This window comes from Centruroides vittatus, unplaced genomic scaffold (assembly GCF_030686945.1).
Source record: "Centruroides vittatus isolate TY-2023 unplaced genomic scaffold, ASM3068694v2 contig_453, whole genome shotgun sequence".
Taxonomy (NCBI): Eukaryota; Metazoa; Arthropoda; class Arachnida; order Scorpiones; family Buthidae; genus Centruroides; species Centruroides vittatus.
In genome coordinates, this window is record NW_027122249.1 from 838,672 (window position 1) to 863,292 (window position 24,621).

Here is a 24,621-nt window from a genome sequence, read left to right on the forward strand (position 1 = left end):
ATACACAAATTACTAAAGTAAACCTAAATGCCTGGTTACATGTCGATAAGAAAATAGAAGTTCTAGCTAATTCACATTCGAAGTAAATCCATAAGTAAAATGGTTGGTTGATGACAAAATGAAGGGATCTATAAATAGAAAAGTGTAGTGGAAGTCAAGTAATAATACAATAACTCGGCAGTCCGGATAAAAGCTGTTTCACACTATGACCGACTGGTCCGACCGGTTCGACTCAAGTCGTGTTGCCATGGCAACAGCAGTCAACCTACCGACTGGTCGTTCCAGTCAGACAGATTTCAAAAGTAAAACATTTGTAGTCGGGTCGGAGCAGTCTGTGAGCTACAGCCAATGAGAGCTTCGAAGCTATAACCAATCAGAGTTTAGATTTATCCAACGTCGAAGTTAGAAAATGGCGGAAGGTACAGATTTCTCTGAAGCTTTGATAAACGAAGTCAGAAAATATCCATGACTTTACGATATTCGGCGAGCTGATTACAAAAATAATATTTAAAAAAAAAAAATAATTCTTGGACAGAGATTTCCAAGAAACTAAACGCTGAAGGTACGTGATTGACTATATCTAATAAGTTATCACATTGCAAATGGTCAACGTATATTTCAGATTGCAAATGTAAAATATTTTTCAGAATCATTAGTGAAGAAAATGTGGCAGAATATCCGCGACCAATATGGACGAAAATGTAAAGAGGAGAATCTTCCTAGTGGTTCTGGAGGTCGCAAGAGACAGCAATGGACATATTTTAATATGCTGTCGTTTCTGCGACCAGGCATTGAACAAATAAAGTAACTTATCTGATTATTTATACAATAATTATCTATCCAATTTTTATAATAAAAAATACTTTATCAAATATTTTATTTATTAAGCACAATAAGTAATTTTGTCGAGGAAAAGGACTCTTCCCAAAATTACGTAAATCTGGGAGAAGCAAACACAGGAAATAATTCAGGTTTGTTTTAAATATATCCTCTTATTTGACAATATTAAGAAATTAATGTTAGATTCTATAGTTTTAGTAATTAAAAATTTAATAATCCCACAATAGATGATATCATACAGAGTATAGTAAAAATTAGTTTTATGAAATAAATGTATACATAGACAAATGATATAAAATTAACTTTGACTGTAAGCTTAATTACTGCTTATAAGAAAGTATCAGATTTTTTTTATTATTTTTATAAAACTAGAATTTATCAATTATATATTAACTTATATTAAAATTTCTTCTGTGTATCCGCTAATTAAAACAGTAAAGTACATTTATTAATAGAATAGATAAATGTACCTTGAAACATTTATATATGAAATAACATTCTTCATATCCTGTCCATTTATGCAGAGAATAACTTGTTCGCTGTTATATTAATTTTTCCTCCAAAAAAAAAAAAACAAAAATTTACAGAGTTTATTTGATTAGATAGCTTTACTCAGTATGACTTCTATAAGCATTTAAAACATAAATTGATATATTTTAACTATTTGCATAATACATGTTTACAGCATTTATCTTAAAAATTTTAAATATATATTTTAGTTTAAATTTTATAGAAGACTCAAATAAAGAATTTGAAAATGTATAGTTAAACACATTCGAAATGCCCTGCCCAGAACCATATTAACCGTAGAAAACGATGACATAAATGACTGCTTAAAGGCTTGCAGTTCAATCTCAAGTTCAAGTGGCTCAAGTAAGTAAATATAATTTAATCTTATCATTTTTTACATTATAAATTTTCTTTTTCCATAAATGATAATTTGTAATTTCAGCTGGATGTAACAAAAAGAAAAGAAAAAATGATTGGGAGAAAGAATTATTTGACCTTCTTAAAACTACAAATTCTCCCATAGTGTAAACAAAACATGATAGTGATTACTATTACTTCATGTCACTATCAGAACGTTTCCGCAAAATAAAATGTTAAGAAAAAAAAAAAGAATAATTTACGGGAAAAAATTGAAGAAGTCTTTGCAGAAGCAGAGGAATCGGAATAAAAAAGTTTATTTTTATATATATAAATAAAATTTTATATTTTTACAGTTTTTTACTTGAATAATTTATTTACACAATTCTGGAGTTGATCCTCTTGTTACAACTTCAGTCTGCCAAGGAAGTTGACCTTGTTCACTCATAAAAAAAGTCTTGATATAATTCACGAACTTATTTTGCATTACTACCACTATTTTTAAAATAGCATGTAGTAGTGTCTGTCATTGCTTCATTTGTTTCTGTTTCATTACGCCACTGATCTGGATTTTTTACGCCATTAAATTCTTTGGAATCCACATAAGGGCTCGTGCAATAAGCTCCTTCCTGGGATAGACATCTTATGTCACATGTCCTGAGATAATTATGTAGGCATATTGTTGCCTGTAGAAATTTTACAACATTTTCAGGATTAGCATTCATAATATTTTTTATATATGCGCCACCTGGCTGCTAATATCCCAAATGTATCTTCGATAATGCGTCTTGCACGAGACAAACGATAATTGAAGACTGCCTGTCCAAGTGGTAGATTCTTACCAGGGTAAGGACGTAATAAATTTGGAAGGAGAAGAAAGGCCTCATCCCCCACAAAACAATATGGAACCTTAATATCTGTCCCTGCCAATTTCTCATCTGCAGAAAGATCCATTTTTTTTTGTTCCATTAATTTTCCAAATACAAAATTACTGAACACTCCTCCATCACTACAGATTTCGGGTGCACCTATGTCAACAATCGTAAATCTGTATTCAGCATCACAAGCAGCCATTAAAATGATACTATTTGTACCCTTGTAATTATGATAGACGGTTCCAGAATGTTTTGGCTGCTGAATAACAACATGTTTACCGTCTATTGCTCCTAAGCATTGGGGGAAGTTGCAATAGACATTAAACTTTTTGCTTATTTCAATACAAGTTTCTTTATTAGGAATCTAAAATAATAACATTGTTAAATTTGAAATGATATATTCTTTAAAAATTCATAAAAAGTATAATCAACATTATACTTTTTATGAATTTATATATATTGATTATACTTTTTATACTATTATGATGATAATGTCTATAAGGAAAATCTGAGATACTATTTTTCTTATAGGCGACATTATCTAGATTCTTAAAAATTAAGATTTTTCAGATTAACTGGTTAGTGCAATTGTAATTATTTGCAATGTAATATAGAAAAATTGCACTAACCAGTATTATTTATAAGATCTAATCCACCTGACTTTTATTTTTTAAGAATGTTAAATAAAATAAGAATTATAGAAATATATTACAATTTACTTTGCTAAAATAAATATAACATATACAAATACTTTGTTTTGGAATTATATAGATATTGAAACTTGATTGTAAAGCCTCCTAAATGATACAAGCCTTAATGTCAGTGCGAGTTGTTCAGCAGGTGATATGCTTTTCCCATAGGTTGTGTTTTTACAAGTAATTAGTGGGCCGATTTTGCTCAACAATTCATCAAATCTAAAAATACAAATACAGTAGAGACTCGTAAATCGGAACCCCGGTAATCGGAATCGCCGGTAATCGGCACGATTTTCAGTCGGACTGTGTCGTGCTGATCGAACGTTTTTGATAATTATACTTTAGAAGTAAATTTAGTTTCATGTTTTTATATTCTTCAATAAATTTATTTTGTTTGTACAAAATGCAGAAATAATTTTTAACGATACGATAGCCTCGATTATTATTATAAAAATTTTCGTTAGGCTTAAAATCGACGAAAATTCAACACGAAGTGACACGCAACGGAGAAAAATTTGAACATGGGACAGGTTAATATTATATTTTTTCGTACATAATCCGTAATCGGAACAAATCCCTAATCTGAACAACCCCAGTCCCCAATTGATTCCGATTTTCGGTTCACTACTGTAAATATTATTGAAAGTCATTCATAAGTTCAATTTTCATCTGTTACGTAATTTTGACATTACAGAAATTTAATTTTTTGTGAAAATTTTTAGACATTCATCTGAAAGAGAATAAGAATTTCTATAGTGTTTTTTCTAATGGAAACTTTATCTGGCCTGCATGAAACGTGTTTTAATTAAATACATTATAATAGTTTATTATATATTTGTCAACTTCGACATTAATCATTAATAGGACAATTATACTGGTGTTAAGCATTTACACAAAAATGAGGAAATTTTTTAGAGAACACAGACTTTCTGGTAATCTTATTTGTTCTTTTTTACAAGTTCTCAAATACTTGTCTTGATTCTTTCTATTTCCTTTGACAATCTCTCACCCTGCATTTTCTCACTCACCAGAATATCGGCTTCTGAATTATTAAAATAAAGGTAGATTAATAAAGAAAGTCTGTTTTCTCTGAAAAATTTCCTCATTTTTGTGTAAAAGCTTAACACTGGTATAATTGTCCTGTTAATGATTAATGTTTAAGTTGACAAATATATAATAAATTGAATGAAAACGGTAAGGCAATAATAATTAACATTATAATAGTGTTTCTCAATTTTGAAATGGATTGTTTTGGAATATAAATTATTGTAAGAGTGCAATGCAGAAAAAACAAATTTTAACATTAGACAAACATTATTCAATAGTTTATGGAAATGAACTAACATTTATAAATGTTATATTATCTATTAAATCTATGCTATATTATAGAACTAACTAAATCATATAGCAAAATATTCTGAGTTAGCAGAATTATTCAATCTTTACATTTGAGTAGTTTGTATATAAATTCGTATCTCAGATTATACACTAACGATTTATTAGATTAAAATAAGATTGAAATAAATAATAAATAAAACACGGAATGCAAAAGTGTCAAAACTTACCTTTCTGGGCTCATCCTGAAATACATATAATATCCCAATTTATCACATATCCGCATTTGCTGCACAAGGCTTCTATATTCGCCCTTTTCCTCTCGCTCCAATAAAATAGGACGAACCCAACACTTTCTTTTCATGCTGAACTTCTTATATGTCAGCAAAATTGTTGTACTTCTCTTTATTTCTATCATAAAGTGTTTAACACCCTCGACATCGTTATTAATGATACACTTGTTTAAGCTTATTAAAAGCGTTGTGTACTTTTTTCTCGCAAATTTTAAACATTTGCTATTAAGACGTTTATCAAAGAGGTTCGTTGACTGTCTATAACCTCTGTGCTGTTTATAAAATATTCCAATAGCTATTTTTGCCAAAGTTATGGCCTGATGATAAATTGTAGCATTATCTTGAGGAAACCGTATTTTATACTTTCTTTCTTTCTTTCTTTCGTAGACACAATGTAGTGACGTAGATTAAAAAACACTGGGCGAATTTTTCATCCTTTTATTCGGTTGGAACGCTTTTTTTACATTACGCGTTTCGGGCCGGTGCCCCTCCTCAGCCAACTTCTAAATCCTGGTGCTGGTGGTAAGAGCTTGTATATCATTAAAAGGTGGACCGTACCTCGTTCGGAAGCATAGACAGAGTGCGAATAGTCCAAGGGTACGAATCTTTATAAAATTCCATAAAAAGCTTTAATATCAATTTGTGGAAACATATCGGGTTATTCTCCACGGATCGTATTTATAAACCGCACCTGAGATTCATCTACTGGCATGTTATCTAGGTATTCCCTTGCGTAGTGTCTAGAGTTGTGTCCGCATACTGATCTCGTACTCCTCCACTTCAACTGCGCAATACGATCTGTTTCCGATTTGCATACATTTGGTTGAATACCAATAGGGCAGATATTCCTGTTTTTAGGGGGTTTTTCTCTTCCAATAAAATTATTCTAAAGCTTAGCAGCATTTTTTAGAACTTATTAGTACACAGTATGTTTCCATTGCTATTTTTTTCGGCTTTTGGTTCTTTTAATATTTATCACTATGCAAATGACGTAACATCGAGTCTTAGAACAGTTTTTTATATTTTATAATAATTTTTATAATAATTTAATCCAGTTTTCGTTGATTTTTATACTTAAATTAGTAGTTATGCAGGTCTTATATTTTTAATGATTTCTACACTTTCTTTGAATTTCCTGTTGTATGTCTTCTTTTCTCTATGTAGAATACTTATTTTATTATCATCGATTTTACAATTATTTAACACACAGTGGTCATGGAATACTGAATTTAGTCTGTTGTACTTTAAATCGGCTATATGTTCTTTCACTCTTATTTTGAGTTTTCGTTTTGTTTCTCCTATGTAGAAGTTAGTGTTTGCACAAGTACATGGTATCTTATAGACTATATTTTTCATACCATCTTTTTCTATCTTCTGTTTCTTTTTTCTTTGTTTAGCTTTAAGTCTAGATAATAAATTTTCGTATGTTGGGGCAAGTTTTATATTATTTTTCCTCATATTTATGTCGATTTCTTCATAAAGGTTCCTAATGTATGGGAAGCTGACATATTTTATTTTCTGTTCAGTTTTTTAATTCTTTGTTTTAATTTGGTTATTAGTAATTTTATTTTCCCATTTATTAATCAATCTGGTTGGGTACCCGTCTAGAGCAAATTTTTTTTTCAATTCGTTAATGTGTTTGAGTTTATTAATTTCTTTACTAGTTCTACTCTGTATTTTCTGGTACTCCATGTTAAAAATATTTTGTTTTATGTATAGTGGTATGTTTGAAGTATACTTTATTGTGATGCTAATTGAACATGGTTTTTTAAAAGGTTCGAAGTCTAATTCGTTTTCATTTCTTGTTATCATAACATCTAAGTATCGTATGCTATTATCGACCACATTTTCTTCTTGTATTTTAAATTGGATATCCTTATCTATATTGTTTATTATGTTTTTTATTATATTAGGCTTTACTTCTGCATCATTATATATAATTAGGACATCATCCACATATCTTTTATAATATTTTACGCCTGTTATATTATTAATCTTCCATTAAAAGAAAACAAGTGAACTTGTCTATGGAGCAAAAGTTGCGGGCATTAAAGAGAGTGGATAAGGCAGAAAGTGTCAGGCTAATGACCTGGGAGTCGTCAAAAGTACGATTGGAGACTGGAAGAATAAACGGACAAAAATCGAGTCGTGGTGTGTTAACAGAATGTGTACAGAAACATTGAAAGAAAGGAAAAGTATGAAGGAAAGTGACTTTAATGAGGTAAGTGAAGCATTTGGTTTCTCCAAACAAGAGAGAAGGGCAAGCCAATTAGTGGACCAATCTTGCAAGAGGAAGCCTTGAAATTTTATGAAGAATTTAAAAAAGACAACGATCCTAAATTTGTCGCAAGCACTGGCTGGCTTGATCGCTGGAAGAAACGCTATGGAGTCCGGCAGCTTAGTACTTGTGGGGTAAAAGTATCTGGTGACACGGAGGGTATGTCTCACTTTAAAGAAAACTTTAAGAAATTTATCGAAGCTGAAAGTTTGACCGGAGAACAATTGTGATGAAACAGGGTTAAATTATAAACTGCTACCAGCGAAAAGTCTTGCTTTCAAGAAAGAACAGTCAGCCCCAGGTTTTAAAAAGAGCAAGGAGAGGGTAACACTCCTAGAATGCAGTAATGCAACAGGTGAGCACAAATTAAAGCTTTGTCTCATGGGAAAATCAAAGAAACCACGTGCGTTTAAGCACACTGAAATGGATAAACTTTCAGTTTGGTACCGAAACCAGTCACATGCCTGGATGAGCTGTGCAATTTTCAAAGAACGGTTCCATGAAGTATTTATTCCATAGGTTAAGCAGTTTTTAAAATCTAAAAACCTGCCAAGGAAGGCTATTCTGATTTTTGACAACCCGTCTTTGCACCCAGACATTGAAGAGTTAAACAATGGGGACATACGAGCAATGTTTTTCTCACCCAATGTCACAGCGTTATGCCAGCCAATGGACCAATGAGTTTTGGTTAGTGTCAAAAGACAATATAGGCGCAAGCTGTTATCCTCCCTTCTTTCTGCAAACGATGCTGGTCAAGGTCTTATTCAGAACTTGAAGAAAATTAACCTATTGGATGTTGTTGGCTGAGTGGCAGACGCCTGGAACGAGTTAGAATCATTAACACTAGTTCGTTCCTGGCGAATACTCCTTGATCAGGAGGGAAATGAGTTCGTTGAACATGATGATGCAGAACATGTTAACTTACTCGACCTCCTGAAAAGAGTTCCTGGATGTGCAGAAGCCGATGAAAATGACGTCGAACAGTGGTTCCAGAACGATACTGAACAAAACTTTATGTCTGACGCAGAAATTATTCCTGCTGTCACAGTTAATGAAAAAATGCCGGAAAAAATGAAGACGTTGACGTTGAGGACTGCACCGTAGAAGTTCCTAAAATATCACATAGTGAGGGACTAAAGGCTGTCAAAACCGCGCTTCAATATTTTGAACAACAAGGTGCGTCGGTAATGGACTTACTGTTCCTTCGTTGTCTTCGTGATGAAGCAGCAAAACGCAGAGTGCAGTGCGGAAGACGACAGGACATTACGCATTTCTTTAAAAAAAATAGCCAGGTTTTGCAAAGTCGGCTAGTTAATTTTCATTATAGACAGCTTTATGCCTCAAAGTATTTTCTGAGGTCTGTCTTATCATGTAAATTACTGTACACCGTGTATTCATTAATTTTCATTTAGTAAAGGCTCTATGCCTTTATAAAGTACGTACTTTTCCTGTGTTTAAGGGTATTTGGGCAGTTTATTCTCTGTTGTATTCTCAAGCAAACAATACATACAAGTACAGTACAGTATTTTTTGAGTAAACACTCGTACTTATTTTTTTTTCACTCGTACTTACTCTTTTTTAACCCCATTCCCGATAACCCGGCATTTTCACAATCTCGGCCACCCTTCGGTCCACATTAAGCCGAGTTTTCGGGACTCTACTGTATTAGATAAAAGAAAAAGAGAAGAAAAAATTAAACAGAGAGTAATAAAATATTGGAAACATTAAGACAGTACAAGAATGAGAAAAAGGATAAGAGAAGAAACAACGTAAATCTATCATACGCCAAGTGGCACTGGTCTTCAGAATCAGACGAGTTACAAAATATGTCCAGAGTGAATACTGGTAAGGTTGTATCGTGAAACATAAGTAAAGCTAGAAGAATAATCAGTTGACATCGCCCACCAAATTACCTTCTGAAGTACCAAGTACACCGAAAAAAACACTACTTCCTGCACTTGCTAAAAAGTACAGAAACAGTAAATAGACGATACATCAAAAAGCACAAAATAATGCGAAAGTTAGCACGATTACAATACACCAAGCATCCCACAGAAAAACTCTGCTTTCCAGAAATCAATAGCAATGCCTGCCTGAGTAGCTGTATAAATGGGTTTTTTAAAAATATACAGCCTCATTGCAGTTAGTTGGTAAACTCATTGTTAAATTTTATTAGTCTGAGCTACGACTCCGGGTAGGGAACCGGCCTGGACGTGGCAGGGGGCCTAGCGGCGGGAGGCAACGGGTATTGGGGTCCCAAAAGACTCGTCTTGGTCTCGGCCGTTGGTGGAGTCTTCGGACTCGAGCCTAAGGTTCCAGAGGTGTCAGAGTTAAATGGGCTTTGGGACTGTGTTCCAGGCCTTAATGAAGCTTGTGGTCCGAGTGCAGTGGACTTGTCCGCGGCCCCCGTCAGAGTTTCTAACATCTCCCTAAAATAGAACCTATCTCTGTTCGGGCAGATGGCAAATAAAGCTGCAATTTGGAATAGTGGCATGCAGACTCACATCAAAACGTAAGGGAGACTGGTGCAGTCGAGCGCGGGGCCATTCTTAATAGTATTAGCAACAAGGGGGCAAAAATGAGCCCTCAGTAAGTCCATAGCTAGAGGATGGTCACTGGAGCCGTAACAAACTGGAATCGAGTGTTGAACACAAGATCGTGTTATTAATTAAACACCTGGATTTTTTCCATCTTTATTCAGTTGATACAGGTACTTCTACTCGTTTCGGCACCTAGCCTCTCATCAGTCAACTAAACAGGAAATAATATATACAGTATTCTGAATATCACATCATACAAAGATAAATTGTACAGAAATTTATCTAAACTCATGTACATTTTCTTAGACATACCATTAACTTGCGGTACGCAAGGGCGCGTATACACCACAAGTTCGAATTCTTCCAATTAGGACAATAAAATGACTGCAACAACCTTATAAAATCTACGTACATCTAATTAAAACATGAAACGATATATAAATATACAAGCCTATACAGTTATAAATTGAGGCGTGTCAAAACAGATCCGATGTTGGGTCTTGCTTTCAAATAAACGCGATATATTTTCCATCTTCTTATCGAAGTCGATCAATATACTTGGCTCACTTCATTTTAGTTTCACCTTGATACATCACAGAGTCGGAAAACACCCTTTTTTTACATCCTATCTCTTGTTGGCTCATTACACATTATCGTGCAGGGTTGCTGTTTAGCAATGATTTGCATATTCAACTGTTTTGCGACGATCGGAATTTGCATAATTATTCAAATAACTAAGAATAGATAAACAAATCAAAAATTCAACTGAAGATTATATCTATAATATTCTTAACCAATTTTCGCTTATTTTTACGCTTAAATTTTTTATTTATACAATTTTTGGAGTTTATAATAGCCACACTTTGTTTAAATTTTCTATTATATGTATTCTTCTCTTTATATAGAATTTTTGCATCAGCTTTATTTATATTACAATTATTTAGTAGGCAGTGATCGTGAAAGACAGAATTTAATCGATGATATTTCAAATCCGCAACATGTTCCTTTAATCTTATATTTAACTTGCGTTTTGTTTCATCTATGTAAATACTGGCGTTATTACAAGTACATAGAATTTCGTAGACGACATTCTTTGCTTCTCCTTTCGCTTTTTTATTTTGTTTTATAGGCTATATTTGTTATTTTTTAATCTAGACTGCAGTTTTTCGTATTTAGGCGCAAGTTTTATGTTTAATTTTCGCATTTTTTTATTAATTTGATCATATAACCCTTTTATATACGGTGAACTAATATATGTTATATCTGAACCTTGTTTATTCTGTTCATTATTTTTGTCATTTATTTTATCATTTATTTTCTTTTCCCATATACTAATTATTGGATTTGGGTATTCATACAAAATAAGTTTTTTTTTGTTTTTTTTTAATTCATGTATATGCTTGGACATATTAGTAGACTTGCTGGTTCTAGTTTTAATTTTATCATATTTCGTATTGAAGATGTTTTGTTTTATATGTAAGGGTATATTGTAATCGTATTTAATAGTCGTGTTAATAGAACGTGGCTTTTTAAAAGGTTCGAATTCTATATTGTCTACATTCCTTTTAATTGTAAGATCCAAATAATTGATACTATTGTTGACACTGTCTTTTTCTTCTATCTTAAACTGAATTCGTTTATGTAGATTATTTATGAATACTTCTACTGTTTAATTTTAATTTCTGAATTGTCGTATATAATCAGCATATCGTTTATAAAATTTTACACTTTGTATTTTGTTAATCTTTTCGTCTATATCTATCACTATTATTTCAGCAAGGTTAGGTCCTATAAATAATCCCATACTACTTTCATTTTGAGTGTAATAGTCCCCATTAATTTCAAAATAGTTACTTCTGGAAGAAAACTCTCTTAGGTCAATTATCTCTGGATCCACATTAAGCTGTTTTAGTTTTTCTTCAATTACTGCCCTGCCATGGAGGGGTACATGTGGATTATTCCTAGACTAGCAATTTTAAAGGCATTTTCTATTTCTATATATTTAACATCTTTTAAGAGTTCATATGTATTAGATATGGCAAACTTGCAATTTTGATTGAATTTGAGTTTTTGCTTTAAAATTTTTTCTAAGTTATATAACGTTGCGTATTTAAAGTCTATTATGGGCCTTACTTTATACACAGCTTTGTGGGTTTTTAGTTGAATGTGAATTTTTGGCGTGAGATCACTTAAAATAAATTCTTTATCAGCTTTAGTGAATTTGTTCAGTTTTTGTAAACTCGTAATTCTGTTTTTGAGCTCTTTATATTTAATTTCTTATGGGTCTATCGAAAGTTGTCTGAATCATTCACTTTCTATTAATTCGTATTTCTTAGTTTTTATCCAATCAACATTTACTATGATAACCTGTTTTGATTTATCGGCTTTAATTATCTCTAGCTTATTATCCGCCAAAAATTTTTGTAGTTCGCTAATTTTAACTTTATATTTATAATAATTTTTGTCTTTTATAACGGTTTTTCCTTTTTTTTGTTTTGTATTTCCTTATCTTATTGCTGAAATCATTTTTACAAATTGTGATTCAGTTTTCTGAAGAGTGTTACATTCACGGTCTAAATTTGATATACAGTAGAGCGTCATTTATCCGAAAGTCGATCAACCGAAATGTCTGTTAACCGAAAGCTTTCCAGTCGGACTGTGTCATGCTGAATCGAACGTTTCTAATACTAGATTAACTTCTAAAGTATAATTTTTTTTTGTTTTTATATTTTTCAATATATTTATTTTGTTTGTACAAAACAAGTAATATAAAAAAAATTTTTAAAGTCAATTCCTACTTACATCAACAAAGAAAAATTTTATTTTAGTTACTTTTTATTAAATAATTACAATTAATAAAAATATGTATATACATATGACAGAATCACAATATTAAGTGGCAAAATAGAAAGAGAAATCGGAATTGAACCCAAACCATAAAATTTCTTCAATTTTATTTTTTGAGAAAAATCCTTCATTCTAACCACTAAGCCACAACTGCTAACACACTCTCGAAAATCATTTGGATAAAACGTCTACTTAAAGCAAAAATTTTCAAAAAACTATTGATTTTCGCAAGAATTGAACTCGCATTCTTCACCTTCACGTGAAAAATACTGAAATCCTTCAAATTTACCGATTGAGCTACTGCCTGTTGATTTTAATTTTCATTACAAACTGCTAAAACTCTATTTAAAGTATTAATAATTAGGTTAATAGCGAGGTTGAGGCCGAAGTTTTAAACGCGAAAACGTGTATGTCAGACGTTCGGCGCCGCTTTCCTGTAAGCCTAGAAGTTTGACAATGGCGTTTGGAATGTCGAGCATGATTCCGCTGACTTTCCATACACCATTGTCAAACTTCTAGGCTTACAACCCGGCGCCGAACGTCTGACGTACACGTTTTCGCGTTTAAAACTTCGGCCTCAATTTCGCTAATGTTGCCCGTGGTATCGAAGATGGCGACGGGGAAAGTTTTTTCCCTACATACTAGACGGCGACAGGGAAATTTATTAATTTGCATAATGCGACAATAGTACGAATACGCCCCTATTCTCTTTATATAGAATTTTTGCATCAGCTTTATTTATATTACAATTATTTAGTAGGCAGTGATCGTGAAAGACAGAATTTAATCGATGATATTTCAAATCCGCAACATGTTCCTTTAATCTTATATTTAACTTGCGTTTTGTTTCATCTATGTAAAATACTGGCGTTATTACAAGTTCATAGAATTTCGTAGACGACATTCTTTGCTTCTCCTTTCGCTTCTTTATTTTGTTTATATCAAACCTAACGTTTAGATCACTCGGTATTCTACTTCGAGATTATCTATGTCACCGTCTAGTATGTAGGGAAAAAATTCCCCCGTCGCCATCTTCGATACCACAGGTAATATTAACCAATAGTTAAATCTAATTAATGAATCAATATCTGAAAAAACTGTATTAACATCAAGTGTCATCCACTACAAGTTTTAAAAAATGTATTTGAACTTGAGTGGATGAATAAAAAGTATTTTATTAACGATTGAAAATTTAAACAAGATATATATATATATATATATAGGGAGAGTGTGAACTAATAGTAGGATTTTAATAAAGAAATAATTTTTAACGATACAATAGCCTCAATTATTATTATGAAAATTTTCGTTAGGCTTAAAATCGACGAAAATTCAACACCAAGCAATAGGCAACGGCGAAAAATTCAACACGAAGCGACACGCATCAGTAAAAATTTTTAACATCGGATAGGTTAATATATTTTTTCGAACGTAATCGGTTATTCGAAAAAATCCGTTATCCGAACAACCCCAGTCCCCAATTGATTCGGATAAACGATGCTCTGCTGTAATGTTGAAAATTTCCCATCTATTCAGGCCACTAAAATCCAGACATTCACGTATTGTTTCAAGAATATCTTCGGGAATTTTGACCTCAGTTTTGGTTTTAACCAAAGATTCTCTCCATTCATCTATTTCATCATTAGACGGATACTGGAATTTCTTAACTAGTTTTTTTATGCTTATTGGCTTCATAATTACTTAAATTTATGATTGGTTCGTTTTCTTCATTTGGGTATCCTATATTATTATTTTTCATTTTTTTAAGGTTGCACTTTAAACATCTAAGCATAATATATTTATATTTTATAGCCGATCTTAGTATTTTAAGATTAAAATAGTTCCTGTCCAGAAATAGTTCCTGTTTTCTTACAGAAGTAACTATTTTGAAATTGATGGGAACTATTACACTCAAAATGAATCAGTATGGGATCATTTATAGGACTTAAACTTGCTGAAATAGTAATGATAGATGTAGACGAAAAGGTTAACAAAATACAAAGTGTAAAATTTTATAGACGATATGTTGATGATATTCTAATTATATACTGTACGACAATTCAGAAATTACAATTAAACAGATAGAAATATTCATAAATAATATACATAAACGAATTCAGTTTAAGATAGAAGAAGAAGACAGTGTCAACAAATAGTATCAATTATTTGGATCTTACAATTAAAAGGAATGTAGACAATATAGAATTCGAACCTTTTAAAAAGCCATGTTCTATTAACACGACTATTAAATACGATTACAATATACCCTTACATATAAAACAAAACATCTTCAATACGGAATATGATAAAATTAAAACTAGAACCAGCATGTCCACTAATATGTCCAAGCATATAGGCCTACATGAATTTAAAAAAAAAAAAAACTTATTTTGGATGATTACCTAAATCGAATAATTAGTATATGGAAAAAGAAAATAAATGACAAAAATGATGAACAGAGAAAACAAGGCCCAGATATAAGATATACAGGTACTCCTCACTTTACGACCGAGTTCCGTTTCGACGACTACGTCGTTAAGTGAATTGGTCGATAAGCGAGGAGCTTGCACCGGGAATATAGGATCGTCGTAAAATTATACAATTTATGCAACAAATTTCAAATTTATTCATGAAAAGACAATTACAGTACGCTTAGTGCGCATGTCACCATTTGCCACTGACCGACACTCAAGCTGAGAAAGGGGATTCCCCGAATTGCAGGGCGAAACTCGATTGGTCCTAAGTGCGAGTGGTCGTTAAGCAAATACGTCGTAATGTGAGGAGTACCTGTATTAGTTTCCCGTATGTAAAAGGTTTATATGAAGAAATTAATAAAGAAATGCGAAAAGTAAACATAAAACTTGCGCCTAAATAAGAAAAACTGTAATCTAGATTGAAAAATAACAAATGTAGCCTATAAAACAAAATAAAGAAGCGAAAGGAGAAGCAAAGAATATCGTCTACGAAATTCCATGTACTTGTAATAACGCCAGTATTTACATAGGTAAAACAAAACGCAAGTTAAATATAAGATTAAAAGAACATCCCTCTTGTATGCTATTTTCTTATTCTTCTCTACTCCTATTCTTATATATATGTTGCTTAAGTTGGAGCTATGTTTTTGTCGCTTGAGGGATTTTTTTATTAGAAAATGTGGAGAATGCAGCAAAATTAAGAAGACAAATATTAGAATTGGCGCACTTAGCCACTTTTTCGTCGTTCTTCGAGTTTGAAGCTAATACATACAAGCAGCATAAGGGTGTGCCAATGGGTAGCCCTGTATCAGGGTTATTATGCGAATTAGTAGTAAGATTTCTGGAAAGTAGCAAATTGCACAAGTATGAAGGAAAAATATTGCTATATGCAAGATATGTAGATGATGTATGTATTATCTGGAATGAGAAACCGGACACGTAGGAGAATTCAGTAGAGATATAAACAACAATAATTTAAGGCTGGAGCTGGAAATAGAACAACAAAGGCATAGAAAAGTACATTTCCTTGACATCGATATAAAAATAGAAGAAGGAAAAATAGCTACTAAGGTGTATAGTAAACCATCGTACATTCCAGAGATGATACCATGGACCTCTCATGATCCTGCGAACTACAAGTTGGCAGCCTTCAGAGCACTGCTTAGAAGAGCGTACACGCATTGTAGCAGGATACAACGCACAAGAAAAAAAGTAGATTACATCACGAAGCTGGCAAAAGGAATGGGAATAAAGAATAGCAAAATAAAGGATTTGGTGCAAGAAACAGAGAAAGTTACTAGTGAGCATAAAGAAAAAAGAGAAAAAGAAGAGTTTACCATAATTAAAGGAACATGTTGCGGATTTGAAATATCATCGATTAAATTCTGTCTTTCACGATCACTGCCTACTAAATAATTGTAATATAAATAAAGCTGATGCAAAAATTCTATATAAAGAGAAGAATACATATAATAGAAAATTTAAACAAAGTGTGGCTATTATAAACTCCAAAAATTGTATAAATAAAAAATTTAAGCGTAAAAATAAGCGAAAATTGGTTAAGAATATTATAGATATAATCTTCAGTTGAATTTTTGATTTGTTTATCTATTCTTAGTTATTTGAATAATTATGCAAATTCCGATCGTCGCAAAACAGTTGAATATGCAAATCATTGCTAAACAGCAACCCTGCACGATAATGTGTAATGAGCCAACAAGAGATAGGATGTAAAAAAAGGGTGTTTTCCGACTCTGTGATGTATCAAGGTGAAACTAAAATGAAGTGAGCCAAGTATATTGATCGACTTCGATAAGAAGATGGAAAATATATCGCGTTTATTTGAAAGCAAGACCCAACATCGGATCTGTTTTGACACGCCTCAATTTATAACTGTATAGGCTTGTATATTTATATATCGTTTCATGTTTTAATTAGATGTACGTAGATTTTATAAGGTTGTTGCAGTCATTTTATTGTCCTAATTGGAAGAATTCGAACTTGTGGTGTATACGCGCCCTTGCGTACCGCAAGTTAATGGTATGTCTAAGAAAATGTACATGAGTTTAGATAAATTTCTGTACAATTTATCTTTGTATGATGTGATATTCAGAATACTGTATATACTATTTCCTGTTTAGTTGACTGATGAGAGGCTAGGTGCCGAAACGAGTAGAAGTACCTGTATCAACTGAATAAAGATGGAAAAAATCCAAGTGTTTAATTAATAACACGATCTTGTGTTCAACACTCAATAAACAGTAAAACACGCCAAATTTTAAAATTATTAAAAGTGTAATGTGATAATAAAAAGTTTGAGAATCAGGAATATAACCCACTTAATATGTGTAATTTGTATTTTCACGAGGTCTCCCTTTATCAGAAAAACGAAATAAAAATGATGGCATCATAAATCGATCAATCGTGACTAAACTTTCAAACAAGTCAGCGAAGCGAGCAGAAAATTCCGCGAAGCAAGTGGGGTTGTAGTGAAGTGGCTGAAGGTTTAATTAACATAGCGAGTGCAGATGTAATGGAGTGAAAAAGTTTGGCTTTAGGTGTATTGGAAATGGAGGGTTGGTTTAAACAAAGTGATTATGCTGGTATAGGAGGATTGCTTTACCTATTCAGTGAATTGTTGAGCAGAGAAACGAAAGGAGTAAAAAAGCAACTAAAGGTGATACAAGGGAGATTGGCATCGCATAGAATTTGAAATGTCACAAAACTTTTATCATAAATAAATTGTCTGTATAGGGAATAGAGTTTACCAGTCTTATAGTACAATCGAGCGAATCACAATCGTAAAATTAAAATGTTTTTCTTTGGAACGTTGAAAAACTCAAAACTGATTTTTAAACGCGGTTGGTTATTTAGGTCACATTTTCTAAAAGCCTTGGTAACTACTGGCATTTACCGCTAACACCGGTTACAATTTCCAAACGCGCTGTAGGTAGGTAGATCCGATTAAACTACTTGTCTGAAGTCGCTTAAGTATGGATATTCGCAGTGACGGCACACTTCATACTTCATAAATCTCGCGGCACATTAAAGTGCCGCGGCACAGTGGTTAAGAATCACTGGTATGCTACAATATATAATCACTGCTTCATAGCAGTGATTATGTATACAGTAAGAGATAGTGTGTGTCTGTTGAATATAAAGGTATCCTACTACTACTACTACTAGCAAGGAAATACGACCAAAATAATAAATCATCAATTACCGTATTTTACGAACTATAAGACGCACCTTAATTTTTAAACAATTTTTTTTAAAAAAATACCTATAAGATGCTACGGACTACAAGACGCACCTGAATTTTGGAGGCAATTTTTCGAAGAAAAAAGTGCGTCTTATAGTTCGTAAAATACGGTAAATAAAATTAATTTTTTCTTCAATATACATCTTTAAAGCAATTTTAGCAAAAACATTTCATTCGATATTCTAAATCGTAATTGTAGCTTGTCAAATAAAATTATTGTTTTAAAAATATTTATTGTATAAATGTGTTTACAAGAACACACCTTCAAAAATATCTGATTAATTGCCACGTGTATAAGCCATATTTGAATAATGCAACGTTCATTGTCAACAGCTGAATTCTTATAATGATATATTCACACGCAAATAACACGATGTTCTCTAGCGTTAAATATAACGAATATATTCTTTTCTTGATATATTCTGCAATTTGAAAATCGTATTTCGAAGAAATCCTTTCGCTCTTGCATAAACACAGGAATGACAATAAAATTTAATTATATATTTTATACAGATAAGATATTTAATATTTGTGCAATAACATCCCCTCATGAATAACAAAAAAGGTGTAACTTCAATTAAGTTGTTTTCTAGAATTAAAATTTTATTTGAAGCATTAGAATATTTGCTTTTTGCTATTTACATCATCTATTCAATATCATTACATGTGCTTCATTTAACTCATAAATCGATGATTTTTAAAAAGCTAGTAAAAGGGGTTTTGGCAACCCCTTTTAGAGTCACGTAGCATTATAAATGTAAATATAAAATATTTTTACTTTTTGAGTAATTTAACTTTTGTAGTTTGTAAAAGCTCCTATTAAGATGTGTGTGCTTATAATAAACACAACAAATTGTTAGTAACAAATCTAAATTACATAGCAGAACTACTTCTTAAAATAATGTGTGCTATTCTAACATAACCGTGTATGGTAAAACTATCTAGAATTTACCTAAATAATAGGTGATAGCTCAGTTTTAAAAAAAAATTGTACTTGGTCTGATACCCCAGTGTAACCTGTCTTGGTCATAATAATGTACTCTAACTTAGAACCCTTATTTACACTTCAAAGTTTCAGTTATATAAATATTATATAAGAATCTACAAATAACGAAAGTTTACCTTAAATGTATAATATAACATAAATAATCAAATTGACTTCTCAATTATATTATGCACAATATATTGAAACAAATGTTCAGAAACAGCATATTGGATTGAACAATGTTTAAGAGAAAACGAGTTTAAAAATTATAACGACTTGTATTATGTATTATGTATATTATTATTATTATTATTATTACTATTATTTTATTAATATTATTTTAATTTTTACAAATGTTAAGTAAATGACAAGTTTTCCCCCTATTAACAGTGTAACCCAGATACATAAAATATAATACATAAAAATACAAGTGTAAATAGTAAATACAAAAACATAAAAAGTAATGATAGCAATAGCGCAAAAATATTAAACGCAAACAATTATAAAGTATTCGTTTATAAACTCGTTGAAAACGATTAAAAATGTCCACCAGTGGCCAAGCAGTCTTCATTCCCAAACACTGGGAGTTCGGTCGTCGGTTCGCGCCCCGCTCGAACGGGCTGGCCACGTTTTCTCCACGTCTGTAACGCTTAAATAGGGGCCAGTTTCCCTTATTCTCCACGTCTGTAACGTCTAAATAGGGACCAGTTTCCCTTAAAAAGACCTCCCGGAAGGCATCCTCCTAGGCAGAGTTACATTGCCATAACTTAACAAACAAACAAAACGACTAAAATCTTCATGTAATACATTTTCGAAAAAGCCTATATTATGTCAGATCTGTTACAAGTATGATCATTCAAAAATGATTAGTCTATAAATTGCAGGAAACCGGAATAAAATACAAAATGAGTTATGCAATTTTTATTGTGGAATTCTTAATCGTAGCCGATTCGACTGTTAAAACATTTATGAAAGAGCGTTGTTTAAAAACCGAAAGACCCTAATATAAATTATTTATCAATTTACTAGTTCCAACAATAACCTGCGGATAGGATTTTTTGCTGTTTAATCTCCCATTTCGTGATAAGAATTAAAAAAATAATATAAAATTTGTGAAGATGTTACAAAAAGTAATAACATTATATAAATATGTTATATTTTTAAATTTCATCTTCCGCTAAAATGTATAGTCACAACGAATTTAAAAGTTATTCATATCAAAAAATTTTATAATTAAAAACATTAAATAATATTACGTACCAATAAAACAAACGTGAGAAAACACTAGCTGAATCATACGTGTTACATTTTTGCATCTCCATTTTATATAAAATGTCGCATCAAAAATGTTCTATATACTGCATCTACATTTTTATTCATATCTCCAGACATTACATAATTCAGTATATTAAAGTGTAAAGGTTTAGACAATTATTTCTGTTCATGAAACCTTGAAGTTTCAACAGGATATAAAAACGGTTTAATCGTGATTTGAAAAGAAATATTCGTCATTGATATAATCTAACTTTTAAATACTTTTTGTATACTTAAAATATTACACATATATACAAAGAAATGCATAGTGTGAGCATTGATAAATACATTACAAATAATTATTTGATATAGTAAAATAAGCTAGTATGATAGAAAATTTATTTTATATTTTAACGTATTCATCGTCATTAAATATAGTTACGTTTTCAAGGTTCTTTTATAAATAGGTCAAAGTAAATTAGTGATGTTTATATAAAAATCAGTTAGTGTTTTATTTATGATAAAGGCAGATCTGTGCCAAATAAACTATAGGGGAGGACGGGGCAACGTCGGCACGTTAAGAATAAGTTAAGTTTTGTGTAATAAATACTGCTGTGAACTGAAAGAAAAGCGTTGTTTATTGTCTACCAGAACGCAACCTTACCATAGAATTGATTAAAATCAGTTTGGAAATAAAAATAATCATAATAATAATAACTTTATAAAAGGATAGCAATTGCAGAAGTTGCCCCCATACTAGGAGCAACCTCGGCAACAGTAATGGGGCAAGACAAGCAGGTATATAAATTTGTATTATTAACAACGTATAAGTTGGAATTCATTATTAAAACCAAGAAATACAAGTCCAAAAACTTACTTAGTATTATAACAACGAAATACAAGTTCAAAGGCATATTTAAGTAAAGAAAACGTAAACAAAAATTAATTACAAAATATCAAACAGATAATAATTGAAAATATCCAATGCAAGTTAAAAGCAATATAAATGAATTAGTGAACTCAAACAAGCAGTAGAAATGAAATATGCTTAACAGCTAATTGTTTATGCCCTACACATCGCAAATAAATTGGACCAACTCATTTTCTACATCTGTACAGCCACATGAGACCACAGTTCACACTGGCAGCACATAATCCATTTTTCCTGAGTAGTTTCACGTTGTTCATTGCAATATATGCAATAAGTATTTTCATCGTCTTTTTCCGGTTATTTAGGACTTTTCTGCCCCTTTACTTTAGTGAACTTCGAATCCGATTTCTCCAGATCCATTGCTTTCTGCAGGTTCCTGATTTTTTAACTTTAGCCTTGGTTTCCAGTGTGGGTTTGTATGTGGATCCAATTATTTCTGCTTGTTGTTGTTTGCGGCCAAATCAAACCATAGCAAAACACGATCAGGAACAAAGATCGGCAACATCGCCGAAGATGCCCCATTAAAGTATTTTCATAAAGTGAATATTGGAACAGACAAGAATATTAAGGCTTGCGTATCTGGTAGATTGTTACGCTGGAAAGATAAATTAAAATTATTTCAGTCCTTTATTTAGTTAGTAGTGTTATATGGATCCGAGATTTGGGGTATTGATTGAAGAGAAAAAGATGATATTTTACAAATTAATTTTATTAAACGTTTATACTCTTTAAAAAGATGGATTCTATCGTATATTATATGTTTGGAGTTCCACAGGGTCCTTCTTTATTTTAATACAGTATAATAAAAATCATTTAAGTTGGTTACACAAACAGTCGGTTAGTGAACTTACCGAGTCCACTGAATTGTTGTTAATCTCTCAAAGAGTAGCGTCGGGAAATCGAATTGTGTCCTTGTTGCGAATTTTTGTATATCGAAATGATCCTAAGCAATTGTTACAAGATTATAATAAATACCATTGTATTTATAGTTTTCTTATTAACATAAATGACTAAAGGAATCTAATTTGTTTAGTCTAAGATTTTTTTCAGATGGTTAACCACCAGTAGGTGTGAATATAGTATATTAGTTGATAATTTAGTACTTCACAGTTGGCAGCGTTTATGGTCGGCGCTTTTGGGCGTATTATAATTAATAATTTAATTTTTTGTTCTATATTATTTTATAGCATTTTTTTTTGTTTGCGTCAACTATTTGCTGTCATTTTTGTGTGTATTTTTATTTTTTTTTTGTGTAGATATAATAATTATTTTTGTCGGTTTTCTTTGTTATTAGTATTAATATTGTATTACTTTTTACTTTTCACAGGCTAATTATTACGCGCTTACTGTCAGTGGCGGCCTTAGCGGGTGGCGAGCAGGGCAATCGCCTGGGGCCTCGCGTGACAACTCGAGTAGAATAAAGTTGTTATTTAAAACTTTTTATTTTATCATTAGCTATCAGTTATAAGCCGCAAACATCATTTTTAAATCCTTGCGTATATCTTTTAAGGCATTTATGTACCTTAGTTTATCATCATTACTAATTTGTCGTCTTTATGACTGTTAACTTTTATAAATCTTCTAATATAATATTTTAACACTCTAAATTTATTTATTTATAACTTTCGCATTTCTCGTCAATCATCAGAAATATCTATTTTCAATTCACATACTTTGCATAAAGGACAAGGGCCTCGCAAAGATCTGCCGCCCGGGACCTCGCAATCATTAAAGCCGCTGCTGCTTACTGTTAATTTTTACTGAAATTGATACTGTAATATATTTTTTGTTGTAATATGCTTGTACATACAGGGTATCCCTTGTACTATTAAATAAATAAATAAATAATATCTGTTTTATTTCGCAAGAACTAATAATAATTTTTTTAAATCAATCATCATTCATCTGTTTTAATAATTAACATCATCAACATATAAAACTGCTGAAATCGTGTCATATTTATTTACAATTACATTTTGTTACAAAACGTATTAAAAATTTACAGAATTAAAACAATTATAAATTGAATAGAGTCGAGTGTACCAGCAAATTTTTAATAACTATTTTTTGAAGAAAACAATTCTAGTTTACGAGAAATCTAAATTTCGTCTAATGTAGATTTATTAATAAACTTTAAGAACAAGTCTTTCAGTAAATCTGTGGAATTATTATTATGTGCAATTTTAGTGAAGATACTCTATTTGTTAAGATCATAGAAGAGACAAATTTTATATTTTGCCTTCATTAAAAATACTGACATAAAATAATTTTATTGATAACACGCACATAGTCACACTCATGAATATAATTTCCTGTCTGAATATACAAAATATTAAATCTAGAAATAATTGTGCAGAGTATTTATAAAGTCTATGTTCACTTTTAAATATTAATAGTGTCGGAACTACACATGGAAAAATTAAATTTTAAAAAATATTTATAATCTTTGTAAATATAGTTTTTTTTCCTTATACGAAAATTTATTATTTTTTTAAACCGTAATTTATTACACTATTTTTTCAAACTTTAAAATGAGTGCTTTATATTTTCCCGAATTGTTACTGTCTCAAGGCTTGTCTAGAAAAGTAAGTAAACTACATTCTTTAATTAGATGAGCTGAAATTCGTCGCCACTCTCTCCAAGCTTTGTCAATGGGTCAATAACATTTAATAATAATTAATATTTTTATATAAAATTAATGGACATTAATTAAATTAATTAAATTATCATGAGAATTATTTATCAAAACTGTTTATTATTTATATTAGTCTGTGTTCATTGAAAATCCTTCTAAATAACGAGCAAAATTTACATAATACATCCATGTTCAAATTTTTCAATTTTGCTAAATGTATATTAGCTCCAACTACAAAACTATGCTTTAAACATATATATATATATATAATATATATTATATGTTATGTGTTATGTATATATACAAGAATTATATATATATCTGGTACCATCTATGATATTTATTCATTCGTTGAAGACATGTTTTCATTAATATAATTTAGTAATATTATATATATATATTATATATATATATATATATATATTGTTTGTTTTTTTGTAATTGGAGCTAATAAATATTAATTTTCTGTCCTGGCAAATTTAAGTATTTTTAATTAATGCATAATTGAAT

The 24,621-nt window shown here is 31.1% G+C and overlaps 1 protein-coding gene and 1 long non-coding RNA gene across 2 annotated transcripts; one reads left to right on the plus strand and one right to left on the minus strand.

The window, feature by feature from the left end:
* The first annotated feature begins 513 nt into the window (after positions 1-513).
* Positions 514-960, plus strand: LOC136977307 (uncharacterized). Its single transcript, XR_010881068.1, has 3 exons — positions 514-562; positions 648-804; positions 889-960. It is a non-coding gene; the product is annotated as an uncharacterized lncRNA (long non-coding RNA).
* A 1,461-nt stretch (positions 961-2,421) lies between these two features.
* On the minus strand, positions 2,422-5,617 carry LOC136977325 (uncharacterized). Its single transcript, XM_067272793.1, has 3 exons — positions 5,597-5,617; positions 4,843-4,857; positions 2,422-2,946 (listed from the first exon to the last, which is right to left on the minus strand). Exons 1-3 carry the CDS (start codon positions 5,615-5,617, stop codon positions 2,422-2,424), a joined length of 561 nt encoding a protein of 186 aa, XP_067128894.1.
* Positions 5,618-24,621: the final 19,004 nt, after the last annotated feature.